Here is a 17,317-nt window from a genome sequence, read left to right as displayed (position 1 = left end):
AGCGTGGACCGCGACCCTCGGCTTGCCCGCGCGCCAGCCTGGGGCGTCCGCGTGCCGCGCGGCTGTAGCGCTCACCCTGCGGCCTCAAAGCCTCTCGCGCGCGAGGTGGACGGTGGCTGGCTTCAGCTGTCCCCACGCTCATCGAGAGGGTTCCGGGACTCCCGGCGGGGCGGGGGGTGGAGGGAGCAGGCAGCTCTGGTCGTGCCTCCTCCCCGGCCGGGGGCCGCCGAGCCCCTGCTACCTCCCCGGCGGAACCGCGCCCAGTCTCCCCCTCACAGTCGGGGAGCCCCGGGCGCGGCGGAGCGCGGGCTGCGGACCACGGCGGGCACGTGGGCTCGGCCGCAGCGCTGCGCCAGGCACCGGCGCCCCGGCACAGCCCCTGCGGGTGGGGAGAGGGATGCTCCCCCCCTTTCCACTTTGCACCAGTCCGAGGGAATTTGCGGTCGGTGACGCGCATCCTTAAGCGAGCCACCTGCAGCGCGGGGCGCGCCGCGGAGGGCGGCATCGCAGGGCTGGGCCGGTGCGGCCTGGGGACCCCGGGCTCCGGAGGCCATGCAGGCGTTGGCGCGCCTGGGCGGCCGGCTGCCGCTGCTCGGTAAGGCCCCGCTCGCCCGCTCGAGCCCCCGCGGCCCCCGGCCCCCACCCAGCGCGGGCACCGGGTGCGCGCCTCCTCCGTCCCCGCCGCCGCGCGCCTCCCCGCCCCGCTCCGTCTCTCGCTCCCGCGCCCCTCCCCTCTTCCGCGCCCTCCCGACTCGCCCTGAAGTCACCCGCGGCCCCGGCCGGGCCCACCCCGCGTTCTCCTCCCGCTGGTCTCGCGTCGCCGCTCGGGCTCGGGGCCGCGGTCCCCACTGGCCGCCCCGACCCCGCGGGCGGCCTCGCCGAATCGGTGCCTGCGGGGCCCGGGCCGCCCCGCCCGCCCGCCCAGCGCTCCCGGGTTCTGGGCCAGCCGCCCGAGTCTGCGGCCCCGAGCTGGGCGCCGGGGGACCCGGACCTTGCGTGCGCCGACCCCGGTACCACAGACTCTTGGGTGGCGTCTCCAACTCTTCTTTTGAGGTTTTGATGTCGGGAGTGAACTCTGATGGGAAAAGGCGCCCGGGTTCTCCCCAAAGAGAGTCATCTCGGGTAACGACCCCCCCACCCCGCCGAATGTCGACTGGATCAATGAGTAGATACTTTGGGAAATATTATGCAAACGGGATTTACATCTTAAAATACCCGCTGCCCCCTCCTCTTGTACTCGATTTTTATCCTGGCGTTAAACCCCAAGAGGCTTTTCAAGGACTCAGCTGACTGTTCCCAAATAATCTGGATAGCATAATTGTTACCGGGAAAAAAAAAAAAATCCTCTTTAGATCCAGTTCATCTGTTTGGAAAGAGAGGGTTGATTTGCGTTTAGGGTGTAGGAGGCAGAGTTTGGAGGGCCAGGAAGCCTCGGATCGTGTCCTAGTTCTGCAGCCTTGGGGGACCATCACTCACTGCCCCTGGCGGGCCTGTCCTGCTCTGTCCACGGAGGGAGTCTGGCTGTGTCTTCTGTGTCTTCTCCAGCTCCCAGACCCTAGCAGTCTGTCTTGCATCTTCCGTGGTCCATGGAGAAAATACTTGCAGTATAGACGTGCAGGAATTATTTCCAGTAGCTTTTGTTTCAAATAATTCAGAATTATAGAGTTAAAAAAAAAAACAAACATAAGGGGGAAAAGAGTAGAAAAGCATCTTGCATTTCCTAAACATCTCTGTTAATTGGTAAATATGTACATTTTAAATGTACAGTACAATATGTTTTTCAGAGTCTATTACAAAAAGTTAGCTTTCTGTTAATGTGTAACCTGAAGTAGTAAGTGGGTTTTTCAGTCACATACAAAGGCTTTGGGAAAGTATAAACATCAGTACATGCAAGTGTATATAAGCTGCATTGAATTCTTTTATATTTCAGGACAATCTCAGAAATTCCTACATCTCTCTCCAGATTTTTCTAAATGAGGCATAATTCACAGATAGAAAATATGCACACATCTTAATAGTACAACTCCATTAGGTTTTATATACACAGTGAGTGAAATGAAAGTCACTCAGTCGTGTCCTACTCTTTGCAACCCCATGGACTATACAGTCCATGGAATTCTCCAGGCCAGAATACTGGAGTGGGTAGCCTTTCCTTTCTCCAGGGGATCTTCCCAGCCCAGGGATGGAACCCAGGTCTCCCGCATTGCAGGCGGATTCTTGACCAGCTGAACCACCAGGGAAGCCCTTTATATACACAGGTACCTGTCTAATCATTATTTCATAAAGATACAGAGCAATTCGAACTCCACCCCCTCCCCCAAGGTAGCACTATTCTGACTTTTTTTTTAGAGAGGAAAAAAAGTAGTTTGAATTTTATTAGAATCACACTGGTTTAGTCACATTTACTATTCTGACTTCTGATTCCATGGTTTTTCCTGTTTTTTTGAACTACATGTAAACCAAACCATTATTATGTTTCTTTTTTTAATGTCCAGTTTCTTTCACTCAGCATTGTGATTATGAGATTCAACTTTATTCTTAATAACTGTGGTTTTTTGTTTTTGTTTTTGTTTTTGTTTTAATTGCTAGGTGCTATTTCCTTAGTATGACTAGACAATGCAATGTATCCATTCTATTGTTGAAAAACACTTCGTGTGTCTCCAATTTTGTGTAGTGAAGAGTATAACACTGCTGTGAGTGCTCTTTTACGTGGCTGGGGACAGAAACACTCATTTCTCTTTGGATGATACCCTCAAATCAAATTCCTAGATTATAGAGAAAGGCATATGTCAGTTTTGGTAGATACTGTGCAGCAGTTTTCTGAAGTGGTTGCACCAGTTTACCTTCCCACTAGCAGTGTATGGAGCTCCTTGGCACATCTTTGCCAAGACTTGCCATTACAGACTTCCTTGAATGAAGCAACATAAAGTGAGAGGCTAAAAAACAAGGACTTTAAATGTTAAAAAAGCTCTAACTACATTGAATTATCAGATGCCATTCCCATTTCCCACATACTGTAAGGTCTACCTTTCAAGAAGAATGATTAGGTTTTCTAAGTAGTGCTTAAAGAATGGACACAGACTCTTCATGGCCCTAATTGCATTCTGTACTGGTCATAGCTAGGAGCAAGATTTCAGGATCTCAGTAACTGTGATAACTGTTTCTCTCATTAGTGTCAGGAAATTCATATTCAGAGCTTTGACCTCCACATTTAGTTGACATCCTTTGATCTTGCTGCTTATCTTACTTTGTTTGCTTGTGACCTGGTAGCCTAAGGGGGACCAACTCAGAAGGAGGTAGACGGAAGGGATGCCCAGTAAAGTTTGGATTGGATGGGGACACCAGACCTGGTGACCTGGTGTTAAGATTCCCTTTCATCCTAAAAGCCTCATTCTAATCCATGCCATCCTAAAAGTTTAGACTGGCTGTTCATTTCTTCTTGGTTACTTCGAATGGATCTATAGTAAATTATTCTCTTAGGTTTCATTATTAACTACTTGCCTCTACTTTTTATAACTAAGAAGGCACTTTCATTAACCCTTTAGTTATCAGTAAAGATTTCGTTCTTGTTGAAGTTTCCTGTTGCTTAACTGAAGAACAGTTAGGTAATGAGATCTTAAGTATGGGAGAGGAAGACATTTATATTCCAGGGAGGGAAAAAGATGAAGAGGGAGCCTCCATGAGGAAGAAAAAGAAATTTATTTGACAAACTTTTATTGAACACCTATTTCAGTGCTAGGCACCATGAGGGTACAAAGATGAAAAAGATGGGGACAGGGGAACTTACATATAAATAGTTAATTCAATTCTATTTTAAAAATGCATGGTCATCGCCTTTCTCCAAGAAAACATTTCAGCACAAAGTTTGCTTTCAGTTATTTAAACCTTCCAATACAGTTGTCATGATCCATAGATATCTGTAGGAGAAAAATAGCATGAATCCCAAGATTTTCGTTGCCTGCTGCTGCTGCTGCTAAGTCACTTCAGTTGTGTCCGACTCTTTTTGACCCCACAGATGGCAGCCCACTAGGCTCCCGTCCCTGGGATTCTCCAGACAAGAACACTGGAGTGGGTTGCCATCTCCTTCTCCAATGCATGAAAGTGAAAAGTGAAAGTGAAGTCGCTCAATTGTGTCCGACTCTTAGCGACCCCATGGACTGCAGCCCACCAGGCTCCTCCGTCCATGGGATTTTCCAGGCAAGAGTACTGGAGTGCGGTGCCATTGGCTTCTCCATTTCGTAGCCTAAGACTATTTAAACATGGATATTACTGGATTTAATGGTTGTGGGGATGAAATGACTCTTCCATTTGAAATTTTTAAAATGGACTGTTCCAGAATGAAATATGGCCATTTATTTTTTTAAGATTCTAGGAAGAAGCAATTTTCCAAATGGTTCTTTGAACAAATTTGTTGGCTGCATTTTCCTCCCCAGAGAGCATCCCTGCTTGATTGAGAAGCCCACAGGATGGCTCAGCTTCATGACTTTCTCTGCAATTCCTTTTAGTCCCCTCATCTTTTTCATCCTCTAATGAAACTCAGGAAGCGATGTGACAAGAGCCCTTGTCAGTGTTCAAGATTCTGGTCTCTCTGAATCTTCAAATAGCCACCAGATATTGCCTTAATCTTTGGGTCAAGATTCTGATTTGGTGTAAAAAAAAAACCACAAATAATCTCAAAAGTATTGTATTTTATCATTGTTCTTGATTTTGAAAAGGACCTTGAAGAGGAGAGGAATAAGAACTTGGGGGAGGGAAATCGAGGGGCTGGAAACTAGCTTGGCCTCATTTTTAATTTGCTTAGCTTGTTCTTGCTACGATGCTGTACCCTTTGCTATTCACTCCAAAATAGCAAAGTCTTGTGAATCTCACAAGACTGAATAAAGCTTTTGGTTTTCATCAAGATGATTTTGTGATCTTATTATTTTTCAAATATTGATTTCCAAAAAAGTCTTAGCTTTATCTTAGGTGGCCATAGTTCTATGGCTGAAGGTTTTTCTGTTGTTTGGGGGTCTGTGAGATTTACGTATATGTGATTGAATTACCTCTATGGCTAGATCATCCTTAAGTCTTCAAATGATAACAGCTTTTGTAGAACCCTCTGATGATCGTTAGTTGGAATCACGCAATTCTGTTCGATGGGTCCCAACACATGTAGAGGAAATTTAAAAATAATATAAAGTACACACACACTGTTCTTTTGTGGCTAGAGGAATTGCATAAGATCCAAAAGAGGAACTATTATTATTTTTTTAGGTTAAACAGTAAAAGTATTTTTTCACTGCTGTCATTCTAAGTCCATTGGTAGCCAAGAATCTGCCATAAAATTATTTGCAGCCTACTTTAAAACAGGATATTGTCATTATTTCTTTAAACCATTATGTTTTTTAAAACTTTGATTTATTTTTTTTGGCTGTGCTGGATCTTCCTTGCTGCTTGGGCTTTTTTTCTTGAGTTGCAGCTACACTCTAGTTGTGGGTGCACGGGCTTCTCATCACCATGGCTTCTGTTGTTCTAAAGCTCGGACTCTAGGCGCTTGAGTTCAGTACTCGTGGCAGTGGGCTCAGCGGTTGTGGCTCCCGGGCTCTAGAATACTGACTCAGTAGTTGCAGAGCACGGTCTTAGCTGCTCCTCCACACGTGGGTTCTTCCCAGATTAGGGATTGAACCCGTGTCTCCTGCAGATTCTTGACCACCGAGTTACCAGAGAAGCCGGAAACCAGTGTGTTTTGGTTATTACATACCCATTGAATCCAGTCTTCCGCTGCTTTGCTATTTGAGTTACAATGTTCCTAATATTAGGGGTTCTGTTCTTGGAGATGATGCAGTTGAATATGTTAGGGCGAGCAACACAGTCAGAAAACCTGAGTTCTTTATTCTGGCCAGAAATGTCTCTGCATGAAGGGAGATAAGCAATATCTTACCGCTTCATCAGATAATACCTGTAGAGTGCAGCTTCATCCCCTGTCAGACAGGTGCTTCGCAGAAAGAGAGATGCCTCAAGTTGGAAGGAATCGTCAGGATTTAGTTCCACGGTTTCTCTCCTTGCCTTCTTAGACCCTTGGGAGCACCATGTGGGCCAGCCAGGTGCCACATAGTTCAGATTCCTGCTCACAGTCTAATGTTGGGGGTGTTGGTGGCACAGGGTAAGCATGTAAAAGGAAAACTGTGGTGTAATTTTAGAAATAAGGACCGAGGTTGACCCTCCAACACAGACTGAGAAAATCAGGCAAGGCTTCCCAGAAGAGGTGATGTCAAGTCTTGATTAGAAAGTTAAGACTTAGGTGCTTCCCTAGTGGTCCAGTGACTGAGATTTAGTGCTCCCAATGCAGAGGCCCCGGGTTTAATCCCGCGTCGGGAAACTAGATCCTACATGCCACGACTAACTGTTCACATGCCCCAACTAAGATCCGGCACAGCCAAGTAAATAAATAAAAGAAAGGTAAGGCTTGACAGGGGAAGGGGAGAATAAGGACTTTCCAGGCAAACAGGACAGTGAAGAGAACAGTAGAGAGGTCAGAATCACGGAGCAGACGGACTCCGTAATTCTCTCCTGAGTTGCTGAGGCACAATGTAAAAGGCCCCCCAGGATCAGGAAATTCTCATCTACGAAGGTGTCAACTCAGAAAATGAAGCCTGTTCAATGGGTAGCTTCCAGAGGCTCAGATGTGTGTGATGTGTAAGGAGTGTTTTAGTGATATGATAAAGGACTTGGATGTTCTCCTGTGGCCCAAGAGTCTCTGGAAGGAATTCAGGGGGTCCTTGTGTCCTTTAGGGTGTGTGTGTGTTTGTGTGTGTGTATTGTGTGTATATCTTTATATGTGTGTGTATGTGTTTGTATATTGTGTGTGTGTGTTTGTGTGTGTATATTATGTGTGTATGTCTCTATGTGTATTGTGTGTATGTGTGTATATATTGTGTTTGTGTGTATATGTGTGTGTGCGTGTATTGGTGTGCTATATATATGAATGTATGTGTATATTGTGTGTGTGTTTGTGTATGTGTATGTATAGTGTGTGAGTGTGTATGTGTGTGTGAGGGTTAATTGCTTTCATCAGATTTTTCGGTGTGGTCTGTGACTCAAGAAGGGTAAGGACCAGTGCTCTAGGCTGTTTAGGGTTTGAAGGCGAGGAGTGACAGCATGTCGGAGCACTGACATGTGCTCTAGAAGGACAGTTTTGGGGTCTGTGTCGAGGATGGGCGTCAGGCAGACAGGACATGGCAGAGAGGACAGTGAGGAAGCAGTTGGCAGTCGGCCAGGCCAGACGCAACAAGGACTGGAGTTGGGGCAGTGGTGGTAGAGAGGCAGGGCCATGCAGAGATGTGGGGATTATTCGGAGGTCAAAATACGGCTTGGCAGCTGCCTGGATGATGGGAAGTGGGGGAGAGGGAGGAGTTGAAAGTGACTTCTGGCTATGGGGACAGTGGGTGTGCTGGCACTAACAGAGGAGGGGGTAGGGGGTGGAAGGAAAGGGGGGAGTTCAGTCTGAGTGTAAGGTTCCTGGGGGCCACCCAGATATATAGCCGTACACACAGGAGGTATGGATTTGGAACTCCTGAGCAAATGGACTGTCCTTTATTAAAATCATGAGAAAGAGCAGAGACTGGCGAGATGACAGCGATGAGAGTGTCCCAGGTGCAAAGAAGAGCACACGAGTCTCCTTCCCTGGACTCACACTGACCACTCCTGGCTCCGCTGGCCTCCATGTATATGGGATGGGAGAGTTCCCCACACCAAGCAGTTCTTGGGAACCAATTGGATGTCCTACAGTTTAACTCAATTCTGACACTCTCTCCCCAGAGATAGCATCAGATCCCACAGGTTAAGGGCTCAGAGCCCTCTTGACCCCCATCAGATGCCAGTGTCAAGTCCAGGTTGCCACCAGCGCGGGCTGTAAGTCAGAGGTTCCCAGGACCCTCTCCTTGAGTTTGATGACTTTGCTGGAACAGCTCACAGAATTCAGAAAAACAATTTGCTTGCTAGATTACCATTTTATGATGAAAGGATATAACTCCAGGATAGCCAGGTGGAAGAGATACAGAGGGCAAGGCAAGGGGTGTGGGGAGGGCTCGGAATGTCATCCAGTTCACCAATCCGGAAGCTCACTGGATCTCTCAGTTCAAGAATTGTTATAGAGTTTAATTAGCACACTCCCCTCCCTGTTTGTCCACAGGTCAGCTTTCAGCCTCACCCCTCCAACCTCCGGATCTTTCTTGGGACAACACCACCCCCCCACCCCACCCCCACCCCCGCTCCTGGGGCTGCAGAGGCACCCCGCCCTAAGTCGCCTTGTTAGCGTAAACTCTGGAGTGCGCAGAAGGGGCTCATTGTGAGTAACAACAGACACCCCTGTTGCTCAGGAAATTTCAAGGATTTTAGGAGCTTTGTGCCAGGAAAGAGTGCTTCCTAGGTGGTGCAGTGTTAAAGAACCCACCTGCCAACTCAGGAGACGCAGGTTCAATCCCTGGGTCGGGAAGATCCCCCAGAGGTGGAAATGGCAACCCATTCCAGTACTCTTGCCTGGAGAATCCTACGGACAGAGGATCCCCGGGGGCTACAGTCTATGTGGTAACAAAGAATCAGACACGACTGAGCATGCGTGCATGGTGCTGGGAAAGACCAAATACATTTTGATCTAAGGCCAAGTATATTTATTATACCACATGGGTCTACTGCCCTCTTTTACCAAATGAGGAAAGTGGGACCCAAAGAGGTCAAATGACTTGCTGAAGTTCGGGGTTATCACAGCAGGTAACTGACTCCTAAAACACCTGGCTCTGAAAGCCAATGGGACTTGTGTCCAAGAGACCCTAGCAAACAAAGAAACAGTTTGTAAAGGGTTTGCAAAGACTCCTTGTGACTATACCCCCAGGCTCAGTGCTGAGGCAACAGACAGAAACAGCCTTCTCCCAGTCTTTTCCTTAAAGAGGCCTATTTAAAAACAAACAAAAAAAACTTTTATTGAAGTATAGTTGGTTTACAATGCTGTAGTAGTTTCTAGTGAACAGCAAAGCAATTCAGTTTTACATACGTGTATATACATATTCTTTTTCAGATTTTTTCCACTATGGGTTATTATAAGACAATGAATATAGTTCCCTCTACTATACAATACAGCCTTGTTGTTTTTCTCCTTTATATATAGCAGTGTGTATCTGTTAATCCCAAGCTCCTAATTTATCCCTACCCCAGCCTTCACCTTTGGTAACAATACTTTGTTTTCTATGTCTGAATCTGTTTGTTTTGTAAATGAGTTCATTTGTACCATTTTTTGGATTCCACATGTAAGTGATACCATGTGATATTTGTCTCCCTCTGTCTCATACTTCACTTAATATGATAATCACTAGGTCCATCCATGTTGCTGCAAATGGCATTATTTCATTCTTTTTTATGGCTAAGTAATATTCTGTTGTATATGTATACCTCATCTTTATCCGTTTCTCTGTTGATGGGCATTTAGGTTGCTTATGTGTCTTGGCTATTGTAAATAGTGCTGCTATGAACATTAGGGTGAATGTATCTTTTTGAATTATCATTTTGTCCGGATATGTGCCCAGGAGTAGGATTGCAGGATCATATGGTCACTCTGGTTTTTGTTTTTGGCCATTCCATGCAGCTTGCAGAATCTCAGTCCTCCAACCAGGGATCAAACCCAGGCTCCTGGCAGTGGAAGCATGGAGTCCTAACCCCTGGACCACCGGAGCATTCCCTCTATTTTTATTTTTTTAACTAACCTCCATACTGTTCTCCATGGTGGCTGTACCAATTTACATTCCCACCAACAGTGTAGAGGGGTCCCCTTTTCTCCATACCCGCTCCAGCATTTATTATTTGTAGACTTTTTGATAATGGCCATTCTGATGGGTGTGAGATGATACTTCAGTGAAGTTTTGATTCGCATTTCTCTAATAATTAGCGATGTTGAGCATCTTTTCATGTGCCTATTGACCATCTCTATGTCCTCTTTGGAGAAATGCGTATTTAGGTCTTCTGCCCATTTTTGATGCTTTTTCAAGAGGTCCGTTTTCAACCTAATTTAACATACATCTAGGAACTGACTGCAATTCTGCCTGAGCCTGAGGAGGCTGGATGCACCATTTACACATTTGCCCTCTGGTATCTCTCTGAAAGGAGCTTATACATGTGTCTAAAACCATGGCCTTTGTGACTGCCACCCAGAGGACACATTCCTTGATCTGGTGGCCAGCAGGACTTGCATTTGTGGGTCCCATTGGTCTGTAGTGAACAAAGAAACAGTTATTAACTGACTCTCCTTTAGGGCTCAGTGCAGAGAAAGCAGACAAACACTAGCTCCCATTCTTTCCCTGAAAGAGGTCTGCTTGTGTATTTTAAAAGCCACTGCCTGAGAGTCCAGCTTCACTGTGCATCTAGGTACTAACTGAGATCTTCCCTTTGTTGTTGTTGTTTTTCAGTCGCTAAGTTGTGTCTGACTCTGAGACCCCTTGGACTATAGCACACCAGGCTTTCCTGTCCTTCACTATTTCCCAGAGTTTACTCACACTCATGTCCGTTGAGGCAGTGATGCCATCCAACCATCTCATCCTGTCAGCCCCTTCTCCTGCCCTCAGTCTTTCCCAGCATCACGGTCTTTTCCAGTGAGTTCTCATCAGGTGACCGAAGTACTGGATCTTCAGCTTCAGCATCAGTCCTTCCAATGAATAGTCAGGGTTGATTTCCTTTAGGATGGACTGGTTTGATCTCCCTGTGGTCCAAGGGACTCTCAAGAGTCTTTGCCAGCACCACAATTCAAAAACATCAGTTCTTCAGCACTCAGCCTTTTTTATGCTCCAACTTTCGCATCCATACATGACTACTGGAAAAAACCATGGCTTTGACTATATGGACCTCTGTCAGAAAAATGATGTCTCTGCTTTTTAAAATGCTGTCCAGATTTGTCATAGCATCCAAGGAGCTATCGCCTTTTAATTTTGTAGCTGCAGTCACCGTTCCCAGTGATTTTGGAGCCCAAGAAAATAAAATCTCCTCCCCTTTAGGACACTGGCAAATCATGACACATCCTTATTACTGGGAACCAATAAGCACAAAAAAGGTAATTTAAGAAACTACCAAGAACTCCTTATTGCCAAATTCAGACTGAAATTGAAGAAAGTAGGGATAACCACTAGACCATTCAGGTATGACCTAAATCAAATCCCTTATACAGTGGAAGTGAGAAATAGATTTAAGGGACTAAATCTGATAGATAGAGTGCCTGATGAACTATGGACTGAGGTTCGTGACATTGTACAGGAGACAGGGATCAAGACCATTCCCATGGAAAAGAAATGCAAAAAAGCAAAATGGCTGTCTGGGGAGGCCTTACAAATAGCTGTGAAAAGAAGAGAAGTGAAAAGCAAAGGAGAAAAGGAAAGATATAAGCATCTGAATGCAGAGTTCCAAAGAATAGCAAGGAGAGATAAGAAAGCCTTCCTCAGTGATCAATGCAAAGAAATAGAGGAAAACAACAGAATGGGAAAGACTAGAGATCTCTTCAAGAAAATTAGAGATACCAAGGGAACATTTCATGCAAAGATGGGTTCGATAAAGGACAGAAATGGTATGACCTAACAGAAGCAGAAGATATTAAGAAGAGGTGGCAAGAATACACAGAAGAATTGTACAAAAAAGATATTCACAACCCAGATAATCACGATGGTGTGATCACTCACCTAGAGTCAGACATCCTCCAGTGTGAAGTCAAGTGGGCCTTAGAAAGCATCATTATGAACAAAGCTAATGGAGGTGATGGAATTCCAGTTGAGCTATTCCAAATCCTCAGAGATGATGCTGTGAAAGTGCTGCACTCAATATGCCAGCAAATTTGGAAAACTCAGCAGTGGCCACAGGACTGGAAATGGTCACTTTTCATTCCAATCCCAAAAAAAGGCAATGCCAAAGAATGCTCAAACTACCGCACAATTGCACTCATCTCACACGCTAGTAAAGTAATGCTCAAAATTCTCCAAGCCAGACTTCAGCAATACGTGAACCATGAACTTCCAGATGTTCAAGATGGTTTTAGAAAAGGCAGAGGAACCAGAGATCAAATTGCCAACATCCACTGGATCATCAAAAAAGCAAGAGAGTTCCAGAAAAACATCTATTTCTGCTTTATTGACTATGCCAAAGCCTTTGACTGTGTGGATCACAATAAACTGTGGAAAATTCTGAAAAAGATGGGAATACCAGACCACCTGACCTGCCTCTTGAGAAACCCATATGCAGGTCAGGAAGCAACAGTTAGAACTGGACATGGAACAACAGACTGGTTCCAAATAGGAAAAGGAGTACGTCAAGGCTGTATATTGTCACCCTGCTTATTTAACTTATATGCAGAGTACATCATGAGAAACGCTGGGCTGGAAGAAACACAAGCTGGAATCAAGATTGCCGGGAGAAATATCAGTAACCTCAGATATGCAGATGACACCACCCTTATGGCAGAAAGTGAAGAGGAACTAAAAAGCCTCTTGATGAAAGTGAAAGAGGAGAGTGAAAAAGTTGGCTTAAAGCTCAGCATTCAGAAAACGAAGATCATGGCATCTGGTCCCATCACTTCAAGGGAAATAGATGGGGAAACAGTGGAAACAGTGTCAGACTTTATTTTTGTGGGCTCCAAAATCACTGCAGATGGTGACTGCAGCCATGAAATTAAAAGATGCTTACTCCTTGGAAGGAAAGTTATGACCAACCTAGATAGCATATTCAAAAGCAGAGACATTACTTTGCCAACAAAGGTCCATCTAGTCAAGGCTATGGTTTTTCCAGTGGTCATGTGAGAGTTGGACTGTGAAGAAAGCTGAGCGCCGAAGAATTGATGCTTTTGAACTGTGATGTTGGAGAAGACTCTTGAGAGTCCCTTGGACTGCAAGGAGATCCAACCAGTCCATTCTAAAGGAGATCAGTCCTGGGTGTTCTTTAGAAGGACTGATGCTGAAGCTGAAACTCCAATACTTTGGCCACCTCATGTGAAGAGTTGACTCATTGGAAAAGACTCTGATGCTGGGAGGGATTGGGGGCAGGAGGAGAAGGGGACGACAGAGGATGAGATGGCTGGATGGCATCACCGACGCTATGGACATGAGTTTGGGTGAACTCCGGGAGTTAGTGATGGACAGGGAGGCCTGGCATGCTGCAATTCATGGGGTCACAAAGAGTGGTACATGACTGAGCGACTGAACTGAACTGAACTGAACCAAGAACTAAACCTGGGTGGATGGATAAGATTTCTTCTACAAGAGGCTATTCTGTGAAGACTGGGATAATATGGCTGTTTTATCTAATCCACAGAAACCAACATAGATAATCAAAGATGATGAAGAAAGAAAGGAGCATGTTTCTAACAAAAGAATAAGATAAAACTCCAGAAACAAACCTTAGTGAAATGGAGATAAGTGATTTACCTGTAAAGAGTTCAAAATAGGACTTCCCTGGTGGTCCACTGGTTAAGAATCCCCTTGCCAAAGCAGAGCATGTGGGTTCCATTCCTGGTTCGGGAAGATTCCACGTGCTGTAAGGCAACTGAGCCCATGTGTCACAACTACTGAGCCCGCACTCTAGAGCCTGTGTGATCCAACAAGAGAAGCCACTGCAATGAGAAGTTTGATAACCATGACTAGAGAGTAGCCCCCACTCTCTGCAACAAGACAAAGCCCACAGGCAGCGAAGAAGACCCAGTGCAGCCAAAAATAAATAAATAAATAGTTGTTTTTTAAAAAAGAGTTCAAACTAACAGTCATAAAGATGCTCACTGATGCTCCCTGAGAACAATACATGAATAAAGTGAGAATTTCCACAGAGAGAGAAAGCTTAAGAAGAATACAATAACTGAAAAATTCAGAAAAGGGGTTCACCAACCGACTAGATGTGGTGGAAGAATTACTGAGATCAAAGACAGAGCAGTGGAATTCATCCAATCAGAGGAGCAATAAGTGAAAAAAGAAAAGAGTGAAGACAGTTTAAGGGACTTAACAGATACCATCAAACTAAACTAATAGTCATATTATAGGGGTCCCAAAAGACGAAGAGAAAGAGAAAGCGCACAATATTTATTCAAAGAGATAATGGCTGAAAAATCCCCTCATCTGGGGAAAAGCAACAGACATCCGGTCCAAGAAGTCCAGAGACTTCCAGATAAGATGAATGTAAAGAGACCTCCTGAGACACGTTATAGATATACTGTCAGAAACTAAAGACAAGGAGAAGATCTTAAAGGCAGCCAGAAGGAAAATAGCGGACCCTCTGTAGTACTATCAGCAGATTTTTCAGCAGAGACTTTGTAGGCCAGAAAGGAATGGCATTATATATTTGAAATGCTAAAAGAAAAAAAACAGCTAACCAAGAATACCTGGCAACTATCCTTCAACAATTTTTTAAAGAATACTTATTGATTTTATTTATTTGGCGGTGTTGGGTCTTAGTTGCAGCATGCAGGATCTTTTCCGTTGCAGTGCATGGACTCTCTGGTTGTGGTGCGTGGGCTCAGTAGCTGTGGTGCGTGGACTCCAGAGTGCACTGGCTTCAGTCGTGGGGCTAGCAGGCTTTGTGCTCCAAGGCACGTGGGATCTGCCCAAACCAGAGATCAAACCTGTGTCCCCTGTATTGGCTGGCGGATTCTTAACCACTGGGCCACCTGGGAAGTTCCTAATCAGTTTTAAAGACGCACGCAGACTAAAAGTAAAGGGATGGAAAAAGATACTGCATGCTCATGGAAACCAAAAGTAGAGATATCTATACTTACATCAGACGAAATAGACTTTCGCCAAAGACTGTCATAAGAGGTAAAAAGGGTCAATGAAAAAAGGGTCGCCCAGTAGAGAATATGACATGTATAAATATCTATGCACCTGACATAGGAGCACCTAAAGAAATTAAGCAAATGCTAATAGACCTGAAGGGAGAAATAACAATGCAACAACACAAAGGGACTTCAGTACCCCAGTTTCAACAAAGGATAGATCATCTAGACATAAAATCAATAAGGAAACATCAGACTTAAACTACGTGTTAGACTAGGTGGACCTAACAGACATTTACAGAACATGCCATCTAACAGCAGTGAATATACAGTCTTCTCAAGCTCACTCGGAACATTCTCCAGGATATTTCTGATCACAGTGGTATGAAACCAGAAATCAGCTACAAGAAGAAAACTGGGAAATTCAAAATTATGTGATGATAAAACAGCATTTGCACGTTTTGTATCTCTATGTCACGTTTTGGTAATTCTCACAATATTTCAAATGTTTTCACTATTATTATAGTTGTTTTGGTGATCTTTGATGAGTGATCTTTGATGTTAGGACTACAATTCACTGAAGGCTCAGATGATGGTTAGCATTTTTTAGCAAGAAAGTATGTTTTAGTTAAGGTATACACACTGTATTCTTGGGTATAATGCTGTTGCACACTTAAAAGGCTACCCTGTACCATAAACGTAACTTGTATATGCACCAGGAAACCATAAAGAAGAAAAAAATGGCTGGTATACGAATAACCAGTCCTCAGTTGCACTAGCCTCACTTCAAATGCTTAATGCTAAATGCAGCTAAGGACCACCCTGTTGAACAGCACAGATAAGGAATATTTCCATCACCCAAGAATGTTCCCTTGGAAAACACTGCTCTAAGGACCTCTGCTCAAGATTGATAGTAAGACTTGCCTTTTGTGAAATTATACTTCCTGCATGCTTTCCTGTTGGCCACTTTCCCTTGATTACATTTTGTTTAATGTAAGATGAATACATATTTTCTTTTTAAGGTGTGCATGTATCAACATCACTGCCTTTGTTTGCTTTCACAGTTGTTTTTTCCACAATGATATTCCAGACTATTACAAATCAAGATCTGCCTGAGATCAAGTGTGTTTTAATCAACCATGGAAACAACGATTCATCAGTGCGGACATCATCATCAAATCCCATGGTAAAGTAATAGTAAAATGGCAATTTTCGCTATTTTCTCTGGAGACCATACTTTGTAAGCTATTGAGACCTGCTATGGCTTATGAGCTTTTCTTTTTACATATTTAAGTAACTATGCACTCATGTGGGGTATTGATGAGCATCTCTCCTCATTGTTACCTGGGGCTCCATCCCAACAAGAGTCACATTCTCTTTGGGCTTAGATTCTGGAAGGACAGTGATACTCAGAATGAATAAGAAACAAAGATTTCCTTTTCTCCTTAAAATAAAGCCAGGCTTCTCTCTCAAGCCCCAAATCTCTAAATTTCCAACTGCCTCCTGGGTTTACATAAATAGATTTTTTCCATTTGCTCATTAAGACCCACCTATATAATTTACTTCATTTCTATTTCCCCAAACATCTTGTTTTAATGGATTTCTGTTTACAGCCCTGTCTAGATCCTAAGCTTGAAAGCTCAGCCTCACTTTGGACTGCTTCCTTTCTCTGCCCTCACATTTGGTCAGTTACCAAGTCTTATCAATTTCCTTTCTTTCCTAGTTCTCATTTAACCACCTCATACTCTCCAGTCTCCCTGCCACTTCCCTAATTCCAGCCCTCATAGTCACAATAATATTCTAAGTGGCTTCTTCCTTCTACAGCTCAGCTCAGATAGGGCTGCCAAACTTTTCTTTTCTTTTTCTTAATTAATTTTGGGCTGCACCGAGTCTCTGTTGCTTTGCGTGGGCTTTCTCTGGTTGCAGAGGTCTGGGGCTGCTCTAGATGCTGTGCCCGCGCTTCCCTTGTTGTTGATCACAGGCTCTAGGGCGCGCAGGCTCCAGCGGTTGCGGCACACAGCCTCAGTAGCTGCAGTTCCCAAGTTCTAGAGCACAGGCTCAGCAGTTGCGGCACACATGCTTAGTTGTCCCATGGCATGTGGGATCTTCCCCACCCAGGGATCAAACCCGTGTCCCCTGCTTTGGTAGGTGGATTCTGTACCCCTGAGCCACCAGGGAGGCCCCCAGACTATGCTTCTTGAGGCATAGCTACATCCTTTACAGCCTGGCTTGGTCTTCTCATGACTTCAGTCGACGTGCATATCACTCCATAAACTGGCTCTGACTCCTTCAAGTTCCACCCTTGTTTTCCATTACTCTTCTTAATGCTATTCAGCTAACATAGCCTAGGTGTTTACTCAAATGAAGGAAGCTTAAATGATCAAGAAACTGAAAATATTAGAAGTCTATATACAATAAAAAGTGACCATAAATTAACCAATTCTATGTTGGAGAAGACTCTTGAGAGTCCCTTGGACTGCAAGGAAATCCAACCAGTCCATTCTAAAGATCAGCCCTGGGTGTTCTTTGGAAGGAATGATGCTAAAACTGAAACTCCAG

At 44.7% G+C, this 17,317-nt stretch overlaps 1 protein-coding gene across 2 annotated transcripts in view; it reads left to right on the top strand.

Annotated features, from left to right (window-relative positions):
- FLT3 (fms related receptor tyrosine kinase 3) overlaps nucleotides 1-17,317 on the top strand; it is a 69,971-nt gene that overhangs the window by 573 nt on the left and 52,081 nt on the right. Inside the window, exons 1-2 of one of the 2 annotated variants that reach the window (XM_006068026.4) lie at nucleotides 426-595; nucleotides 15,823-15,944. In XM_006068026.4, the coding sequence (XP_006068088.3) occupies nucleotides 553-595; nucleotides 15,823-15,944 (165 nt within the window). In that variant the 5' untranslated portion in view covers nucleotides 426-552. Of the gene's footprint in view, nucleotides 1-425; nucleotides 596-15,822; nucleotides 15,945-17,317 lie in introns of those variants that run through there. The other variant, XM_025262874.3, reaches the window with a different exon arrangement.

The sequence above is a fragment of the Bubalus bubalis genome, chromosome 13 (genome assembly GCF_019923935.1).
Source record: "Bubalus bubalis isolate 160015118507 breed Murrah chromosome 13, NDDB_SH_1, whole genome shotgun sequence".
Taxonomy (NCBI): Eukaryota; Metazoa; Chordata; class Mammalia; order Artiodactyla; family Bovidae; genus Bubalus; species Bubalus bubalis.
The sequence above is the reverse complement of the archived record's forward strand: the minus strand, read 5'-3'. Positions and strand labels throughout refer to the sequence as shown.